This window comes from Cyclopterus lumpus, chromosome 14, assembly GCF_009769545.1.
Source record: "Cyclopterus lumpus isolate fCycLum1 chromosome 14, fCycLum1.pri, whole genome shotgun sequence".
NCBI classification, from domain to species: domain Eukaryota; kingdom Metazoa; phylum Chordata; class Actinopteri; order Perciformes; family Cyclopteridae; genus Cyclopterus; species Cyclopterus lumpus.
Genome location: NC_046979.1, coordinates 8708958 through 8730476, shown reverse-complemented (window position 1 = coordinate 8730476; position 21519 = coordinate 8708958). Strand labels below are relative to the sequence as shown.

At 39.5% G+C, this 21519-nt stretch overlaps 1 protein-coding gene across 1 annotated transcript; it reads left to right on the top strand.

Annotated features, from left to right (window-relative positions):
* Window positions 1-165: 165 nt before the first annotated feature.
* On the top strand, window positions 166-20742 carry LOC117742282 (leucine--tRNA ligase, cytoplasmic-like). The gene is made up of 32 exons (XM_034549417.1): window positions 166-291; window positions 652-773; window positions 1120-1207; window positions 1298-1378; window positions 1550-1687; window positions 1894-2055; window positions 2358-2470; window positions 2863-2926; window positions 3320-3408; window positions 3541-3766; window positions 3948-4035; window positions 4938-5014; window positions 5286-5339; window positions 5438-5578; window positions 6160-6237; window positions 6423-6508; window positions 7002-7067; window positions 7333-7415; window positions 8617-8755; window positions 9014-9226; window positions 9391-9448; window positions 9829-9892; window positions 12324-12507; window positions 13038-13128; window positions 13374-13514; window positions 14198-14338; window positions 15784-15894; window positions 16074-16184; window positions 17063-17167; window positions 18054-18149; window positions 18441-18573; window positions 19717-20742. The coding sequence occupies exons 1-32, from the start codon at window positions 286-288 to the stop codon at window positions 19920-19922; spliced, it is 3555 nt and encodes a 1184-aa protein (XP_034405308.1). The 5' UTR covers window positions 166-285; the 3' UTR covers window positions 19923-20742.
* Window positions 20743-21519: the final 777 nt, after the last annotated feature.

Below are 21519 nucleotides of genomic sequence, written 5' to 3'. Positions count from 1 at the left end.
TTAGATCAGCGGCGTATTAGGCCAGTTGAATTAAAATATTTAAGAATAACCCCAAAAAATAATTACCACGTGAATACAAATCCTAGTTTACTGGATAACAATAAGATTCCTGAAAAGTTCTTCGGACTACATTTCCCAGAATGCTATGCGAGACGATGCTCGTGTGTGTCGTCAGCCAGGCACCGGTGGCGTGGGTTTCTCTTGTCAAACTGGGATACTACTTCTACTGTTTCTGCTGTCTAAACAATAAAACAATTCTCCAAATTGCTCGTAATTTGGGTCGAAATGACGGTGGGTTGTATGCTCCATTTGTCTACAATTTAAAATAGTTAATGCTGGTTCGTAGGAAGTGGCTTCGTTAACTTACTGAAGCTAGTAGTTACGTTAGCTAACTTAAGCTAGCTAGTTGTCGAGTCAACTGTATACCTCAAATAAATCTGTTTGAGTTTTACCAGAGATTACAGCTGTTTTCTTGTTTGTTATTAGAATTTGTTCATTCTAATCTATTACATTAATACATTATCGCGTTCTTATGAGTTTCCTTAAAGTGTATTTGTGTTATCAGATCAAGTTTTTTTCAGTTTAATTGCAGCTATTGCTGTACTGCATTTTCTCTTATGATCTATACTCTTGCACTTCATTGTATTCTAGGAGCGGAAGGGAACTGCAAAGTTAGACTTCTTGAGAAAGATTGAGATAGAGGTCCAGGAGAAATGGGAGAAGGAAAAGGCATTTGAATGTGATGCACCGACAACAGTTGGGGAAAGCACACAGTGAGTATCTGTTATCATGAAGAAGGACCATATGTTTAAGTGTCACACTTGAATAATGTAAGACAGTCTTTTAAAAAAGCAATTCTCATAGATTGCTGTTCTCAGGAATACAAGAGCATTGCAGGTGTACAAAATCAACTGATCTCTTCCTGATGTAATTTAATAGGTTTCATAGTAGGTACATAATGTGTGTTTTTGCCATTTGGAAAAAGAAAAAAGCTGTCAGTGAAGTTTGGAAATTCAGTCATTCGGTGCAGTTAACATACCAAGGGTGAGCCTTTGAAACTAATGGTTGCCCCGTATTATTATTACATATATTGATGACACTTTTTTTTCTTCTTTCCAGCAAAAACAAATTCTTTGTCACCTTCCCCTACCCTTACATGAATGGCCGATTGCACCTTGGTCACACGTTCAGCTTGTCAAAATGCGAGGTAAGTTTTTCATACAAAATGAACTTCTTCAGTCTGTACCTATGACATATTACTGATGATTATGATCACTGACTATACTTTCTTTCGTAGTTTGCTGTTGGTTACCAGTCTCTGAAAGGGAAGAAATGCCTCTTCCCATTTGGGCTCCACTGCACAGGAATGCCAATCAAAGTTAGTATTATTGTTTTCTTTTTAGTCCATCACATACACACTTGTGTGTAGTTGCAAAGATATATAGAGCTGATATTCTACTTTTTTCAACAATTAGTACTGAATCTTCAACCCTCTCACAGGCACTGCCTTTTCATTCTTTCTGGCATACACTCATATTGTTTCCACCAGGCCTGTGCAGACAAGCTGAAGAGAGAGATGGAGCTTTATGGAAACCCTCCACAGTTTCCAGATGAGGATGAGGAGGAGAAGGAGAAGCCAGAGACATCTGATGAATTCATCATCAAGGACAAAGCAAAGGGCAAGAAGGTCAGGATCTGAGGCACCTGACTGATGCCAATTTCCACATAATGAATGGAGAAAAATATACAGTTTATGTTTTTGTCACTAACAAATAGGGCTCATTACTTTTAAGTGTGTTTTCTTTTGGATCAGCATTCCCAAAGGGTGTGTCAATTCTTTTGGATCAGCATTCCCAAAGGGTGTGTCAATCTTTTTTTTTATTCCTTTGTTAGAGTAAAGCAGTGGCCAAATCCGGAACTGCCACTTTCCAGTGGGACATTATGAGGTCTCTGGGCTTGAAGGACCAGGAGATAACCAAGTTTGCCAAAGCTGAACACTGGCTGGAATACTTTCCTCCTCTGGCTGTTAAAGATCTCAAACTGATGGGAGTCAAGGTGACTACTTGTAAACATATAACTCTAGCGAACATTCAAGTTTGTTTTCTCTCTGTACTTATGACTCCATGACTGCTTTTATTCTACATTCTTTTTTAATAGTTTACAATTTGCTGTTAAGCCTTCTGGCAATGTCATGGGGCTAAGCTAATTAAGCATATGTGTAAACAGGTACACACTAAAGTGAGTCATCTTTTTGTTTGATACCTGGAATTCACCAGAATTAATTGACCCTGGGGATCATCATGTTATTCATTTAGTCGATTGTGCCTAAATCCTGGTTTCTTGTCATCACTTCACAGGTAGACTGGAGGCGTTCATTCATCACCACCGATGTGAACCCCTTTTATGACTCATTCGTCAGGTGGCAGTTCATCACGCTAAAGGAGCGAAAAAAGATCAAGTTTGGCAAAAGGTGAGATGGTTTAGGAGTTACCATGTAACTGGTTAACTTGCTCTGTAGCACTGTCTTGGTAGTAAGACAGACTCTATCTTACAAACAAGACAGTACCAGATAGAGAAACGTAACGCAAGTAAAGTAGGAAGTGCCCTACATTATGTCGTGGGAACATTTTGTGCACTTTGTCTTTGTTGCTTTTCAGGATTAGTTGAACCGTTTGGCCAAAAACAATGTCCTATATCAATGTTATTTCTTTCCATGGGGTAAAAGCAAAGGGAATATTTAAAATGAGCTCCAGTAGGTAACTGATCTTAACGTTGGCCTTTTAGTCTCATGCAGTTTTATTTGCATTTGGCATTGTATGTTCTTTCAATAATATATTGTGACTGTCCCCGACTCCTCTGCAGGTATACCATCTTCTCCCCCAAGGATGGACAGCCATGTATGGACCATGACCGGCAGACAGGAGAGGTAAACTTACTTCGCTCAATAAAATAATGTATTAATTGTATTTTTAAAAAAAATGGTGATATGATTATGATCAATTGTTAACATTAAACAGTAAAAGGAACAGTGTTCTCACAATTTTGCCAATTTTAAAATGATTGTTCTTTAATATACTGCCAATTTACCAAACTACCTCACATCCAAAACACTTGACTGTGGGATCATTAGTGCTTTTATTTGACTTACCCTTTTGCCTCTAACTGCAGTTTATTGGGGACGTAGAAAATTCCATATATTTAACTGAGGAAATGTTGGTTTTACTTTTTTGAAAGGAAACATTTTTAAAATGGTCTTTTACTTTTGATTTGAGACCATTTTTAGAGTTGTTTTTGTTGTACCATTTTTCTTCACCTGCAGGGAGTTGGACCTCAGGAGTACACTCTCATCAAGATGAAAATAATTGAACCCTACACAGCAAAATTCAAGTCCAAAGTCTTTTATAGCAGGTAACAAATTACAATCACTAACACTGATTTAGTTTTAGGTGCACTTAACTATAATGCTCATTTTGATAAACACAGTACTACCGACTCTTAATTTAAGACTGAAGTTAAGCGCTAATGCTATCCTCCTCACAGCGCCATGAAAGGCAAAACCATCTATGTGGTTGCTGCCACTCTGAGACCAGAGACCATGTTCGGTCAGACCAACTGCTGGGTAAGGCCTGACATGAAGTATGTTGCCTTTGAGACAACCAGCGGGGCCATCTTCATCTGCACCAGCAGGTCTGCCAGGAACATGTCTTTCCAGGGCTTCACTAAAGAGAATGGAGTGGTCCCCGTGGTCATGGAAATACTGGGACAGGTACTAACTTTGTGTATTTCTGGCTTTCATCTGAAAATACACTTGCCAAATTCATTCCTTTGAATTAATTATGCTTTTCCTTTTACCAAGGCACATTTGCTAAACAGGATCAGGTGGGGTACATATGTATTTACGATTGAAATTAAACCAGGCTGTGCATATCTTTTCTTTCTTCTTCTAGGATATTCTTGGCTGTGCCCTGAGTGCTCCTCTGACCTCCTATAAGACCATCTATGCTCTGCCCATGCTCACCATCAAGGAAGACAAAGGTACGAGTCAAGAAGTTCAGAAACAAATAGCAGAGATGAATTTATTCAAAGTGTTTGCGTCGATGGAATTTAGCAGTGTTTTTTCAAGGCAGAAATGTTTCACGTTGGTTGAAGTGGCTTCGTTGTTCTAAGGTTTCTTTGCCAGTGTCACTCACAGAAGTCAGATTACCCTTGGGTGGAGGCACCTTTCTTTGTTTTTTATGTGCCAGCTTGAACTTGAGTGAAATGTATCTTGACAGTTGGTGAATAGTTCAACAGAAGCTGCTTCAAATGTGACAATGTATTTATATATGTCTGTTTTAAATAAAGATAATTATTACTTTATGCAGAAAAATCTGCACTTAGCTTTATCCCGTATCCTTCCTTGTCATTGATTTAATTAAAGGAGCTTTTAGAAAAGTCTCAAAATAGAAGATGTCAAAGGATGGCTGCTTTTTTGACCTGAGGGAGAACATCTGTAAACATATTAAATTAATCAAATTGCACCGAGAGGGCCTCTATTCTGTTAGAAGTCAGTGCTATCTATTTTTCTGGTCTGTGGTGCTTCAGGGGTGTAGTTTGTCTTGAGTGTCTTCATGTGTTCTGTTGAGGTTTGTTTTGTAAATAGCCTTAATTGAAATTTCTGAACAAGTTCCCAGTGTGCCATGTTTTTATGGGTCAGGGAGATCAATGAGGGAGGGTGAATCTGCGATGACCAGGGACATTTTCCTGTTTTCAGATCAGGTTTATTTGTTCTTCCCTTCTTCACAGTTAGTTAGTTGCTGCAGTGTAGCTGCTCGGCATTTCAAGAAATGAGGTGGCAATAGCATTGAAGGTTTACAATGTAAATGGGACATATACTACCTGGCGTGCATAAATACATTGTATGTGTTGGCCTTTTTGCCTTGTGTTGTTTTTCTCAGGTACGGGGATAGTTACCAGTGTGCCTTCTGATGCTCCTGATGACATCGCTGCTCTCAGAGACCTCAAGAAAAAACAGGTAAGCTATGCTGCCATTAAGGAAGCCTTTATCCCTCAGGTGAAGTCTGATGCAGAGAAACACAAAAAACAGAGCTCAAGTGCAATCTGGAAACTTTGATTTCTAAAATGTTTTACAGATTGTGCTATTAAATCCGCTGTGCTATTTACTTATGTTCAGATGGACTAAATCTCTAATTCTTTAGGAATCATTTTTATAAAGACGCATCCATTGCATGCACTACCTTTTGCATTTGATTAAGATGACTCCTAATACTTGCATTTTACGACAGCCTCTGCGGGAGAAGTATGGAATCGAGGACAAGATGGTGTTGCCTTTTGAGCCAGTAAGCTGATCTTTTTGATTGTTGCATTGAACAAATTCAGTCCGAGATGGTTAATGGAGCCTTGATATGTGAGTTTTATATTTGTGTGCACATGTCAGATCCCCATCATAGAGATACCAGGCTATGGTAACCTATCGGCTCCTTTGGTGTGCGATGAGTTGAAGATCCAGAGCCAGAATGATAAGGAGAAGCTGGCCGAGGCCAAGGAGAAAGTCTACCTGAAGGGATTTTATGAAGGGGTAAGTTGACTGAGTGGGTAATATGTAAAAAATACATCCATAGGTCAGCAAAATGCAACCCCCCTTTGGATTTAACTAGGTTTGAAGCTTGTATGATACATTTCCAAGACACAAAAAGTGATTCACAACTTCAGGGTAGACTAAATTATTAATTGACTGGCTATTGGCTACGTGTTGCCCTCAGACAGTTTGTTTCTGCCTACTATGAAACTCTGCATAACGGCAAGCTGAATGTGTGTACATCACACAGAAAGATATGGGCATATCAATTGTATATCTTTTGCTAAACCTATTTTTTCTGTAACAATATGATATTATTCAAGTCATACCTTCACTGTCAGCTGGTTGTACATTTGAACACAATAATAATTTAAATGTAGACACTGCAGGGGACCACTCAAAAAGCACATCTCAAATACAGTATGTAAACTGAGTATGTGTCATCCCACTGAGCAGTTTATGACGTGTGATTGTTGAATACACTGCAGAGATATGACCCACTTCTTGTTGACTGTCCGTCAAAACTGTGAAATAATTGTATCACTATTAATGAAATGTTTGTGTCTGAATTCCTGTCTTAGATCATGCTGGTTGATGGCTACAAGGGGCAGAAGGTCCAGGATGTCAAAAAGCCCATCCAGAAGATGATGGTGGAGGAGGTAAGACATTCCTTGTTTCTTTTTTCTTTTTTTAAGAATTCAAAATAATGTATATTCAAATAACATGTAGCACAACAATTTGTGTTGTTTTTGGTGTTTTGTGCACTGCTAATTATGCCATGTATGATAGATTTTTAGTCTATATTTACCTGGAATGATGTTGGCCCTTTACCAATTCTTTACAGGGCGAGGCTATGATCTACATGGAGCCAGAAAAACAGGTCATGTCACGTTCAGCTGATGTGTGCGTGGTGGCTCTCTGTGACCAGTGGTGAGTGCCACGTCAATTCTAAACACTAAAATCTTTATACTTTAAAGCTTAAGGTAACAGGACAACATTATTAGAATGGCTCTGAAACTGCATGGTAGTGTGACAGAATCAGAACCTTTTATTGCCAAGTATGTTTTCACATACAAGGAATTTGTCATGGCGGGTGGTGCAACAACAGACAATAAGATTAACAACAATCAACACAGTGCAAGAATTAAGAATATAAATATACGATAAAGATAAAGTGCACAGCCAGGCATGTTTCAGTACTTTAAGTGTATTTAAAGTAAAGAGTTGTGTGTATTTAAGTGAAGAACTAGGGGAATATAAGTGAATACATTTTTTTCGGGTAGCTTTTTTGGTAAATGTTGGTAACAAAATGTTTTAATACTTTATGACTGAAATGATTGGAGATGGTTTGTATTTTCAAGCATAGACAGTCTCATGCCTTTTGGAATTTCTTTGTTTAGCAGCATGCTAATGTATCTTCCAGGTATTTGGACTATGGGGATGCAGAGTGGAAGCAGAAGGCTAACGAAGCCCTCAAATCTTTGGAGACGTAAGATACTGACCTCTGCTCTGACGTACCGAATTCCCTTCCCTGTCATGTTTTGCTCTGTGCAGTGTGTGTCCATGCTTGTGAAGGGCTCTTCTGAAGGTCTAGATATACATAGTATGAAGTGTACAAAACAAATTCAATTACTCTGTTGCCTGTAATTACCATAGTGAAAAAATCAAAACAAATCTAGTCATGCCAATGTCTAAAAGCAAACATAACTATTTCCTGTGGTTTTATATGCTCTATTTTGCACAACACTACACAGATTTTGTGAAGAGACCAGGAGAAACTTTGAGGCAACTTTGGCCTGGCTACAGGAGCATGCCTGCTCTCGTACCTATGGACTTGGTGAGTGTTTATCTCTTGTTTTTTTTTGTGTAAATAATTGTGTCATGACTATTCTTAATGTAGGTCACACAGACAACTCTGTTGCTGCGATCATTGTTGCATATTTAAAATGCAATATTGTTTCTTGTATTGTACAACCCAGCCACAGATGAACAGGACTTTATTTAAGTAGCTGTTTTTGGTCTATAGATGGAGATAGAGGACTGATGATAGCGCACCTAGCAACAGTCTGCCTTTCTGTTCATGCAGACTGGGAGCCAGCTGGCACACATTGCAGGCTAGTGCAGTAGTCTAGGCCTATTGTAGACTCCTACTGTAGAAATCTCCCCACACAAATTCAGATTATGAAGCAGAAAGTTTTACGAAACAGCATACTTGTTGACGACACACGTAACAATACTAGACAGACTGGGAGGCAACATAATTTTACATTGTACATGTTGTGCAGATTTATTTCTGTCCCACTTTTCTGAAGCAAAACAAACTTCTTCGTCAAGAAAAAACGTAGTTCATACACTAAAAGATAACAAATAAAGACACAAGTTTATATTTTGATAAAGTGATGATAGAGAATATGTAGATTCTGTTTTACATGCAAAGAAATACACAGACTGTACCCCCGGTCACAAAGTATATTCAATGTGTAAAAAAACTTTAAATTGTGTAGTTGTGCAAGTGTAGGTGGATTTATTTTCTATTTAATTATATTAAGATTTTATGTTGCTCCCATTTGCACAATGTTATTACTGCTCAACCATCGAAAGCTGGTCCAAGATCTCAATAGGAGCTTGCGGGAAAGACTGAAACATGAGTTTAGTGCATTTTAAGGCTGGCCGAGTAATGTTGTTCCCCTCCCACCCTCCACATATTCCTTAAAGTTACCAACATTGTAATTTGAGGACAAGCTGCAAATCGGTGAGTGAATAACTGTTGCTGCGTTCTGTCAAAGTAGCAGGTTGAGTTTAGTAAAAGACTTAATTCTAAGCTTGTTTGTCAAGAACTACACAATAACGCGCAGGACTTATTCCATTCTGTTAGTGTTGTCCTTGGCACCAGAATGTAATCAGCTTGACAAGATGGCAAATGCAACAAGAGATTGTGTCGGCTTACAGGAGACAATTGTCTCTTAATAATTTTGTGTGTTTTTTTTTGCTTTCTCTCCCGTGTTTGTGTGCGTGTGTACACCTCCTGGTTACCATAGGAACGCGGCTGCCTTGGGACGAGCATTGGCTGATTGAGTCACTATCAGACTCCACCATCTACATGGCTTACTACACCGTAGCACACCTTCTCCAGGGGGGGGTGCTCAATGGACAGGGAGCCTCACCACTGGGCATCAAGTACGACACACAACACACGCTAGATTAAATGAGGATTAAGCCCTAACTGATTCTTCCCAAAAATGTAATTAATAGAAAAAATGTCCACTCAATGACAGATACTGCATTTTAGAAACAGCTTAGAAAATCAATTAAATATTCTCAAATCTGAGGTAAAATAATACCACTGTCAAATGCTCCATTTAATTTCATCTCTTAATCTTGCTTCAACCCAATACATCCCTCTTTTAACCTGTTGACCGTTTTGTTTGACCACAGGCCAGAGCAGATGACCAGAGAGGTGTGGGACTTCATATTCTTTAAGACGTCCCCTTTCCCAAAGACAGACATCCCTAAAGAGCGTCTCCAGCGGCTTAGGAGGGAGTTTGAGTACTGGTACCCCGTGGACGTCCGTGTGTCTGGCAAAGACCTGGTGCCCAACCACCTGTCTTACTACCTGTACAACCATGTGGCTATGTGGCCCAAAGACAAGTGAGTTTGCCCGCTCGATTCACCAGTACGGAGAGGGCAAACAAAAGATTCCTAGCATGTACTATAATTCATTTGATTTTAAAAAGTGAGTGTTGGATTAGGGTGAACTTGATTATGTTGATGGTGAAGATGGCACAAATGAGAACATTCTCTCCCGTCCACAGGGTTAAGTGGCCACAAGCAGTGCGAGCCAATGGACATCTGCTCCTCAACTCTGAAAAGGTGTGTCAAATATTAATATTGGGCAATATGAATCTGTATAATTGAATATGAATCTCTTAATTTGATATTAAGATTATGATCTCAGGAGAAAAGGCCAAGTTCCATCTGATGTGGCATTTTGTCTGGGTTATTAACATTGAATAACAATATTTATATAACATTTTGCTTTAAATATTTGTATTTAAACTCCTCTCTTGTTATGTGCCGACAATTAATTAGTCTTTGATGCTGTTAAGACTTTGAATCACTGTATCTGCTGTTGATTTAAACACCAACAGTCTGTAACTTAATGGTTTATTGCAATAAGCATTGTAATGAGCTTGTGTGGGTGGGCATGCTTGGAAGATTTTGGGTGCTAACATCTGTTTTCTATCCACCAGATGTCCAAATCAACTGGAAACTTCCTAACTCTCTGCCAAGCCATTGACAAGTTCTCAGCGGACGGTACACTCACTTTTTTCTTGAGTGATCTCCCTCCTGTGTTCTGTTTCTGATCGTTTACTCTCTTATCTGTCATGTTTAATTAAAACATGGGAGACAAAACGCATCAGGTGCACTTTGAGAACAAAGTGTTTTCAGAATGCATGGGCCATTAGTCTTGGTTATAATATAAGCATCTATTATCCTGTCTGAAGATAATTAGAAAACGCCCAATCCTCATAAGATAGTTGAGGTGTTGTTATCGGGTGCTATGAGCTATTGTAATTATCAGATCTCTTTTTTTGCACTTTAAGTAATGAGTTTCTGTATTAATTTATAATTAATGCAGTGCTCGTTTAAAATATGCCAGTTCAGACCGGGCCAAACGCTTGACATTTGGTGTTGCTACTTGCTCATACAAACAACTTCACACTCAACATTGTGCTTCCTTGTCCCGAGCAAAACACCTGCCATGACATAAAGTAGTTGCGTCACACACCCACGTCACAGCTTCTTAAGCTTTGTTGATAACCGCACCTGGCATTGTAGCACGAGCCTCCGTACGTATCGCACGAGCTCCAGGCATGCACAGAGCCATTAATCCTCAATGCGCTGTTTGTTGTATTATTCTCCAAAACGCCAGAGGGCGTAGAAACATCTTTAACTGTGAAGAATCAAAAAGACTGTCGATGTAACTGGCAAAAAGCCTTAAAACAACCTCCACAATGCCAAGGAAGGATTGTAACTATCTGTAATCTCATAATTTATATTTATGTGCTATGTTTTGCCTTTGTACAAGCCCTGTAAAGAAACAAGTCAAATCGTAGATGCATTATGAAGAACCAAATATATCCTGTATACAATTTGATTTGGCTCCAAAATATATACTCAAATGAAGGCTCCGGTTTCTGAAGCATCTACAAACAAATTGGCCATCTTTGTATAATCCCATGACATATAAATAGCCACGTGATCGCGCCAGCCAAGTTACACAAATTCAGAGGTGCACTACCAAGCAACTTCTTGCCATGATTACGTGATTTTCTGTCGTGCCAGCTTCACTACGGCAGGTATAAACTAAACTTTACAGTCAGAAAAATTGTTGAAATACACTCTGCTTCACGGGGAAAAAACCCACCATTGGCAAACCTTGCTGTTGGGCAAGGAAGTCAACTGCCTGGGGTCCAAATATCCACTCTTCTATCTCATTGTACCCTAAAATAACTTACAAAGCCCACAAAAGCACATACATGACTGTGTACCTCAGAAGAAAATGTTTTAGGGAAATACATTTAGCGGAAGTAATTACCAAATAGGCATTTTATAGTCCCTTGCTTTGACATAACCTCTGTGGTTATACAGTAGAACATGGATTTAATTAGTGGAGGTGATGTAGATCAGATGAGCTGTTCTCGAGAGATATGCGAAGGACACACAGACGGAGAGTACTTGCTTTATAGTTGGAGCTATGCTTCAGTCAAGGTGTAACAGTCAGGCGGTTCATATGCAACCTTATCTCCCCATCAAAGGCGAGTTATTGAGCAGCATTCAGTTTTTTTCTATGGAAATGTTCCAATCAATCGGGACTTGTGATGTTTTTGCATGATCGTCATTCCAGAAAGTCGGTACCCTCTGATGCTCTCCACGAGACAAAAAGGAGAGAAGACAAATATAGACTCTTAATCTAATATTTATGGGAACATGAGAGGACGACATGGTTTTCACTGAGGAGTTGTGAGACCAAGAATAAGACTTGATGCACAGTGAACATGTAAACCCCTGTGTGTGTGTGTGTGTGTGTGTGTGTGTGTGTGTGTGTGTGTGTGTGTGTGTGTGTGTGTGTGTGTGTGTGTGTGTGTGTGTGTGTGTGTGTGCGTGTGTCTTGAGGCATAATTAATCAATTTTGGAGAAGTCTAGTGTTGTTCATCTCCATGTCTACTTGGTTTTAGCTGTTTTTTCTATAGCTATCGGATCGTTTTCATCTATACCTGGTAAAGACATAGATTAACCCCGGTAGCCATACTAGTTTGTTGTTGCTTCTACCCTCTCTGTTTTTTATGTTCAGAACGAGCTGAATAATAGATAGGTGTGTTGTTGTGTCTCTAGAAGCCGCCCTGTTGTGGGAGTAAAAGAAACGACATGGACTGACAGCTGATAGATGTATTAAGTTGACTTGGAGTATGCTGGGTATTTGAAGTTCTCTCAAACTGTAGAATGCTCTGAACTTTCAAAAGAGTAAAGACGTGCTATGTTTAGTGTTTGAATGTGTACGAATAAAGGGACCTATGCAGTTACATATTGAATTCCCAGCAAATGACAAAGGCATTGATGACCATTGGCCATGTTAGGTTTTTGCTTTGAAACATGAACTATAAATCATCTTCACACCAGTTATATTGCACCTGTCCTGCCTTCCTGCTGTTTTGACACACTTGTTGTGCGTTTCCTCTTTCAGGTATGCGTCTGGCTTTAGCTGATGCTGGGGACACGGTGGAGGATGCCAACTTTGTAGAGACCATGGCTGACGCTGGCATCCTGCGCCTCTACACCTGGGTAGAGTGGGTGAAGGAGATGATTGCCAACCAGAACAACCTGAGGACAGGACCTGCGGACACTTTCAACGATCGTGTCTTTGCCAGGTAGATGCAAGTATTCATTGAGACAGGGTGGTATTGCAGGTACCAAGATATACTGCATAGCTCTCATAAATTATTCAGGATATCGCATCAAGCGAGGCCATACATGTTTTTTTAGATCAAAGAGACGGGGAATTTAGAGCTGAATTTCAGATTTGAAAAAACACAACCTTGAACAACAGTCTTTGACATGTCAACGGATGTGGCATTGATTGGTTGTGAAATTAATAGTCAAATTTGAGCTTGAAATAAAAAAAATTCAATTGTTAAATCTATAAAGTAAGAGAAAATGCCCACCTTAAGACCCATACACAGAAGTTTAAAATGGTTATTGGAACTATCAATTAAGAGAATAATCTGATATTGGCATTGTTTTTGTTTAATGTATAATCAACTACTCAATGAGTCTACATATCATTTCATATGTAGTGTATATCACACCTTTTTAACTCTGTACTCTCCAGTGCTGAACAAGTGACTGGTTTACTGGCTTGGCAAACTGATTGTAAGGATTTTGTGTCCCGTCTGTCTAGCGAGATAAATGCAGGCATCTTGAAGACGGAGCAGCACTATGACAGGATGATGTACAAGGAGGCTCTGAAGAGTGGCTTTTTTGAGTTCCAGGTAAATAAAATGTTGATTATAATAAAACGTCTCTCTAAGGCACTTTGTTATCATCTTCCTATCTGAAAGACAAGCATGTTTTTCATCCTCCATAAGCATTTTATAATATTACAAATACTGCAGTGAAGAGAACATAACCTGATTGAGGATTAAAAATTCACCCTGACCATGTGATGAATTCACTGGAATAATTTAGAACTACTATAATAACATGACAATGACCTTTAAACTGTTTATGTATGCAGGCAGCCAAAGATAAATATCGTGAGCTTGCTATCGAGGGCATGCACAAGGATCTCGTCTTTCAGTTCATAGAGAGGCAAACTCTGCTGCTGGCCCCCATCTGTCCACACCTTTGTGAATATACTTGGGGTCTGCTTGGCAAGGTAAGATAATATGGGTTTGGCCTCATAATGTGGGTTTCATGTTCCAAGTTGCCTGTTTGCTTTGACTGTGGGTTAAAATGTGTCTTTTCATCCTCTCGTCCCATCAGTCCCTCGTTTTTATCTCCCTTTCATACGCAAGTAAAACAGAAAAATTGTGTGGGAGAAGCAATTCCTGTGTTAATTTACATTCATGAATACACCTGGGATCAACAAGCTAAGATAACATACTTCATGTATTGTCGGTCTGAGCTAATGCACACAGCGGTTGGCGTACATGTCCACCAGCAGCCTGTCTTCACACTATAAGCTTCATCTGCATCAGTATGACTGGAATGCACTTTTGCACGCTCCCAACAGCACAGCAGAGAGCCAAACATATTTGTAACACTGACATTAATGAATATGAAAGAGTGCTGCTCTGGAGATTTATTTTTTGGTTGGATGTGGGCCTTTTTGTTGTTGCTAAGCGACAGTGTTTTTTCCAATCATGTGTTCAGCACCGCTAGCTAAAAAGCTAAGAGGCATTTGGTGGACACATTAGTCTGGCATTCTTACTCAGAGGTGGTCTTTGCCTAGTTTGGTTATTTGGTTCGCCACCAAAAAAAAAAAAACACTTCTTGACATGCATTATCTTTCTCCTTCAGTCATTAGTCATCCCTTTTTTTTCTCCCTTTCCCCAATAGACCAGTTCTCTGATGAAGGCATCGTGGCCTGTCGCAGGTCCAGTAGATGAGGTGCTGATCCGTTCTTCTCAGTACCTGATGGAGACCGCACACGACCTCCGGCTGAGACTGAAGGCATACATGCAGCCCCCCAAAAACAAAGTAAGAAATGGGTCTGTGTTGTTTCACATGCTTTACTACTACTGCACGTCACTGCTGTGGTGGCTTTTTTAAGTAATTCTGAAAATGTATATTGATTTCACAGTTCGTTCAAAACTTGTCTGAAAGTGCATTACGTTTGGTTATTTAATTGGAGGCAGTGTTGTGTCAGAGTCTTTTCGGCCTCAGGTGTTGTTTAACTCGAGGAGAACAATGAGGCAGAAAACAATAAATCAACTTGAAAATATCAGGCAGCATGCCGAAAGAAGAGTTGCTGTTCAATAGCATGTCACCATATCTGCTGACAATCTGCTAAATAACTGTGAATCATGTTAAATCACTTAAATTAAATCTATGAAGTATTAGATTAACTAAAACCAAGAACTCAAACTTAATATAAAATTATAAAGGAGGTATTAATATGACTTGGAGTGTCACAAATCTATGCCTCGTATCTACTTGGAACTTGATTTGTATACATGTATAGCAAAAGGCCTGCATATATATACTGTGCATATAGATGAGGCCGATTTGAATCCTGCTCTGTGTATTTTCCATTTTCCATTCCCAGGACAGTTTCACTGACCCTGTTTTAACCATGCATACAAAATATGTAGGAATAACCTTTTCAATGGTGTCTAATTCACAGTTTGACAGAATTTGTAGACTATCGATGTTGCCCTTCTCTCTCTTTTTCTTTTGCCACGGCATTTTGTATAAGGCAGGTCTCAGGATATAGGTCTGTGTGAGGAAAATTGTCTTTACTATCTATCCCTTTAAATACACAACGTACTTCGTATATCTCTACTTTAAAGAATCCAAACTATCCCTGAAGTCGGTGTTCGGTTGACAACAGGAATGTTACTCTATTGTTTGTTAACAGTTTGGGTCTTCGATAAGTGGCTCGAGGCAGCTGAGAAAAAAGCAAAACAAGTATTGACAAGGTTTGAAAACGATGATATCTCAGGCTTCCAGACCGCTGTTATTGAATTGCTGTAAATGTTTTGTTGCCATGGAGGCAAGATGGATGGATAATGAGGAAAAAAAAGGCGACGGGGAAAGATGGAGGAGGCTGTCTTTTTATCTTAATAATAATATTGTTATCATACATTTTTTTTCAAGGAGGCAGATGGATGTTATTGGCAAACAAGTCTCTTACCATAACCTCTCCATGGCTGGAACCATCATTGGACATGTGACCATCATTTTCCAAATCACATAAGAAGGATTTGCGAATGCGCAAAAGCCTTTAAAAATAGATCTTAGGTATCAAGTGATTAATCGAGTGATGATTCATTTTTTTCCCAACCCAATGCAATGCACTGTGAGTTCAAGCAGTTCACTGTTTGCTTCTGATTAAGTCCGCCCATCAGAGTCCTTTACCTGACTATGGATACATGAGATGAATCTGAAATGCTCTTCTTTTTATGCTGGTTTCCCCCCAACAGAAAGGCGACTCAAAGCCCCCAGCCAAGCCTTCCCACTGCAACATCTATGTTGCCAAGAGCTACCCTCCGTGGCAGCACAGTGCCTTATCTCTGCTCGGCAAGCACTACAAGGTGACAAACTAACAAACATTCATACACGTTTGCACATTTGTTCCATGTAAAAAGTACAGGTGTCCATGGCATAGTGATGCACTGAAATACTTGCCCTTGATCACTTCAGTTATGCTATGGAGTTCACCTAGTACATCCACCTGGCTTTGTTTTTATTTATTTTTTCTGTGTCTTTTCAGAGCAACAATGGAGCCCTTCCAGACAACAAAGTGATCGCGAGTGAGTTGGGAGCCCTGCCTGACCTAAAGAAATACATGAAGAAAGTCATGCCTTTTGTAGCTATGATCAAGGTAAATCTGGAGGAGGTACAGGAACAGTGAAGTAGCATGTGTGTGCATGTGTAAAGGAACATACCCAAGTATGTTCCTTTACACATGCATATACATACATACACATCCGTTCTTCATCGTTCTATAGAGTCTAAACTGGGAAATTAATTGGTGCATAATCATAATTTTTTCAGTTTTTATTTATTTGTATTTAATGTCAGTATTCTACACATATTTGTCTTTTAGCTCCTTTTTGTGTTTTTTTTTCTTCTTTTTCTTCTCTGCATTGTTGAAGTTTTTTCTTTGTGGTCTGTCCTGGTACTTCTTTTGTTTGAACAACAGTGTTACATGGACATTTCTGAGATACTTGGTCTATTGATTGAAAGAGTACAAAAAATGCTTTTGACAAGCTGTCTCGGCTTGTTCTTGTGTTTGTTTGCTACATTCATAAAAATGAAAATATTTTTTTCTTTGCTGCTTGGCAGCACTCTTTGTCCACGATTCTTATTCCCACCTTCAACATTTTTGGCTGCTTTCAGATTATGTTAAATTGCAAATTACATCACGTATAGTTACGATTTGATCAAATAACAGCATTCACTAGATACATTTGGGCCTGACAAGTTGGCAAATCCAAAAAAAAAATCTCATTACGGCAGCATTAGAATGACCAATATCTTATCCCCATAATTCTGTATTGTATATTAAAACCTGATTTCTTCATTAGGTGTAGGGCATATTCCATTTCCTCCTAATCTTCTGCTGCTTCTTCAACTGCTGTCTTGTTTTTCTTTATTTTTATTTAGCAATGTAGCTTTCTGTTTGTTTCTTAGGAAAAGATTATGTCCATCATTTGTGCTTATGTTGTATGATTGATTCTGACTTCTTGGGTTCTGCAGGAGAACCTGGTGAAGAACGGGCCAAGGGTCTTGGATCTGGAGCTGGAGTTTGATGAGCGGGTTGTTTTGATGGACAATCTGGTCTACTTAACCAATTCTCTAGAGGTATGTTTTTGGATCCCTCTTAAAATCAGACATACCGTTTAAGGATGACCTCTAAGTGTCTGTCCCAACTAAAAACACACCTGACAGGTCGACATGTTTGTGAGTGCAGAGTTAAAAAAAACGTGATCAAATACTAAATTTGTTAGTCAACAACCCCAAGCAGCAAAAATCAGCCCTAGCAATATATTGTAATTCAGTATCCTCTCAAATGTAAACAATAAACGGAACAAGTTCACTTGATTATGTTCTGTTTGTCTTCACAATGTCGAACTGTAACATGCAGTTGCAGCATTTTGGTTTCCTATAAAATGCCTCTGCTTGAAAGCTGAGTTTGGCTACTTTGGCAAAAGTCAGTTGAGACAATCCTGAGCTCAGTTGTCAGTCAGCAAAGCCCTTAACACTTTTGTCTGCAAAGAGGCTTAGCCTACTCAAAAGTAAAACCTGAGTCCCGAAGATACTTCTGCCAAACCAGCACATATTTAACCGCAGAAAGAAAACTGCACATAACTGCAGACTAATACCCTGAATCCATTTCCATTGTTTTTGATAGATCATAGCTAAAAGAAATAAGCTGCCACAGAGAGCAAAAACTGAAAAAGAGTGATGTATTACTTAACTGTATGACTAGGGTTCAACTTGCTTACTTTTTCTTACCTGTGTTTCACTATTTTATAATACTGTTATGCTGCTCCATCTCAAACGGAATCACCATCCCTGATTTGGAATGTGTGACTGACGAAGCCAGATGTTGTGTCTCTGATCTCTGCAGGAGCCAGATTAACGCCACCCCTGTTTGCCAGTGTGCATACCAAACACGCCTGTATACACACTATCCTACGGTGGATTTATCTCTGCTGATAATCGTTCTTTTTCACATCCCTTACAGTTGGAACAGATTGACATCTTGTTTGCATCTGAGGGTGACGACAAAGTGAAGGAGGACTGTTGCCCAGGGAAACCATTCTGTGTTTTCAGATCAGAGGTAAATGCTTTTGGCTGTGTTAGTTGCTTTCAAAGCAGAGTGCGTGAGTCTGTATTAGAGGGCAGGTGTACGTTTCTTTTTCAGCCACCTATTTATCAGATTTTGTGAACTTTCTGTGTTTGCATATTCGCAATATGGTCATGTTTTTGTGTTTATCGCTGGAGGTGCTTGTTTACCTGTGTGCATCCCTTCTGCAAGAGTGTTTCTGTCTCCCTGATGAAAGAAATGTGTGTTCACACTTAAATAACGACAATTAAATTAAATGTTTGTGTCATGCCTCTATTTCCCCAGCCTGGAGTTTGTGTGTCCCTGGTCAACCCTCAGCCGTGCAACGGCCAGTTTTCTACAAAGGTTGATATCCGACAGGGAGACAGCGGAGACAGCATCATCCGTAGGTTAGCCAAGGTCAACAGACTCATTAAAGGTTAGTAAGATGGATGGATATACAGCAGAAATCCACAAATTATGGTTGAGATCCCAAAACGAGTCTGTATTAACGAGAATGAAAATGAAGGTTAGAATTTTTACTCTGTTTTGAGGTAAAAATGTCTTTAAACCAAAGTCAAAAGTAAAAAAAATGTGTGCACAGATTATTAATCTTTTCTGTGTATTAAATTACATCAAGACTTTGTGACTCAGCCAACATATCATGTAACTGATGTCCAACAGCCGAATCTGGCCTGGCACTATTGTCCCATGTTAAGCCTCCCAACCTTTTCCCGTCTTTCTCATCTGCCATCATTGTGCACGACGACTGGGGAACGGAGTTGCAAGAATGCAGCCTGCATTCTAAAGCCTCTCACCATCTCCCACATTGCAGTACCACTCACCACCTGGTTACCGACTGTTACCAACTGTTACCAGGCGACACGCTCCGGTTCTGAAAAGTGAAGACAATGCAAAAGTGTCTCAAACTTGCACTACTCTGGTTGCAAAAACTAGTCTGATTGTAAAGTTAACATTGTAAACATGAGTTTATGGTTTAATTCGCTAGTTTCAAGTCTTTTTCATTACAGCATAATGTTTAGTTAGTAGATGATGGTCACATTTAGAGTAAAATAGACCATAAAGCAGAGTATGCTGTAGGGCGGGCTACAGGTCGCTACTGCTACTAGAACCGTATGTAGTATCTCTACGTTAACGTCCGTTAACCAATTTGGCGACGATCAAAATGCCGAACTCGAGGGTTAAAAACGGCAATGCACAAAACAATAGCTGATGTAAAGGTCAGAAATCCAACGGGAGTGGGATTATGAAAACAATCCCATTCAATGTGTGAGCCAATTTGCTCCTCTCCTCTCTGCCTGCAACTTTTCTCCTTTCTCCGTCCCCCACATCTTCCCTCTCTGCTCTGATTCTCCATTTCCTCCATCACTCACTACCCTGATTACCTTTAACATTCTTTGCACTCTTTCCCTGGCAACTTTTTCATTCCTCCTATGTGTCTCACCTCCACTACTTGCCCTCTTATTGTGTAATTATTCCATCCCTTTACTTCTTTCTCCATCTTTTGTCTCTCTCACTCTCACACACACCTCTCTGACTCTGCCTGTCTCCCCTCCACCAGATCTGTCCAGAGTCAAGTTGATGAGGTACGAGGACCCTGTGCTGGGGCCTCGCCGAGTGCCCGTCCTGGGACTCGAAGAACAGGGCAAACTGCCCATCTCCAACAAGTCGGTGTTCAACATCAATCTGGAGGAGAAAAGGGTCACTCTGGCTGACAACGGCCTCACTGTGGACATCGGGAACTCTCTGGTTTATCTGGTTCATTAGAGTTACATTCTCTCTCTCTCTTACACACACACACAAACACATACACACAAGCATGTGTTAGCACATTCAGCGGTGAATTATTTGTGAAAGGTTAAATTGCGTCAATAATTGTGGCCAAAAAAGCTAATTTTGACTCAAAGCCATAGAACACTGACGCAAACATATATGTATGTTTTGTAAATCATGTTTCTGTGGATGTGAGCATCTGAAACTAACTGGACCTCAAGAGTTGGCTTCTGTACACGTACATCCGGAATTGGTTTTGGTCTGCACAAAAAGAAGATGGTTCTCCTATTCCACAGGAAAATTGGAGGCTGTTGGATCTTTGGTACTAAAATTAGGTTCTTTAATGGTGTGAAAAAACAAGCGGTTTTGAAAATATCCTATACTTTCCCCTAAGGATTTCATATTGGAGGATAACAACAGGATTTGTAATCTGTTTCTTTTTGTCGTCTGTTTAAATTTAATCTCTTAATTTTTCTTAATGACCCACTCCTATTTTATATGGCGCGCAATAAATAATTTGACTCTTGGATCTTCTTTTTTTTTTTTCTGAAGGGGATGAACAAAAGCCTTATTATTTCACTCGCCGACCACATATTGTATTCAGTTGTCAGACTGCTCCTGCATCCTCCTGAATGCCTGTTGTTTTCATATGAATGGTAATGTGTCTGCTGTGGTGTTTTATACATTGTAGGTGAGGCATATCATTCCCTCATGTTTTGTCATCCTGTCACACAGCTTTCCTATTTTCTAGGAGTGGATGATGCTTGTATCACTTGGGCTTTCCAGAGAAATAATAAAACTTATGAAATATTCAGCCTCCTTGTTTGTTTATCGCTACCTTCTCTGTCTGGTTTTCAGAGGACATAAATAAGACTACTGTTTCCCACAAGAATACTACTTTTGTGAGTAATGGTTTCGGTGAAGCCATTGGATGCCCATTGACTATTTATTGGTGACTTGTATAGTGGGGATATGCAAAGGAGAGTAAACGGGCAATAAATGCTTCAGTTGACTGCATAAATGAGGAAAAACTCAAGCTTTTTATGGAAATATATTCCCTTTGTTGCTGAGTATTAGATAAGATTGGTAGGCTACTACCCCATATGAGAGATATATATAATTTACTTATTAATTAACTTAAAATAATTAGAATATTATAATAATTGTAAGTTATGGCCCTCATATATATATATTATATATATATATATATATATATATATATATATATATATATATATATATAATTGTAACTTAAAATGAAGCTAACATTTTAAGTTATGGCCTGCAGCCGGCTGACTAGACTTGCATGACTGGAAACGGCTTAGTTCAAAGGTCACCACGTCTCCCTCCCAGCACCTCTAAAGCGCCCTTAACAATACGTTGGATGAAGTTTGCTAATTTGGGAAAAAAAACCTGCTCTTATTCGTTTGACTCGCACCTGTATACCTTCTGCCTCCCCTGGTTGCCTGGCAACAACGAGGTCCCGGCAGGAAAGCAACATTTCCGTCGGAACCGTAAAACCGATGCGGTAACGACGTCACGTGACAACGGGTGCTAGCTGGAGCTCAACTTGCAAGTGAGTGAATATCCA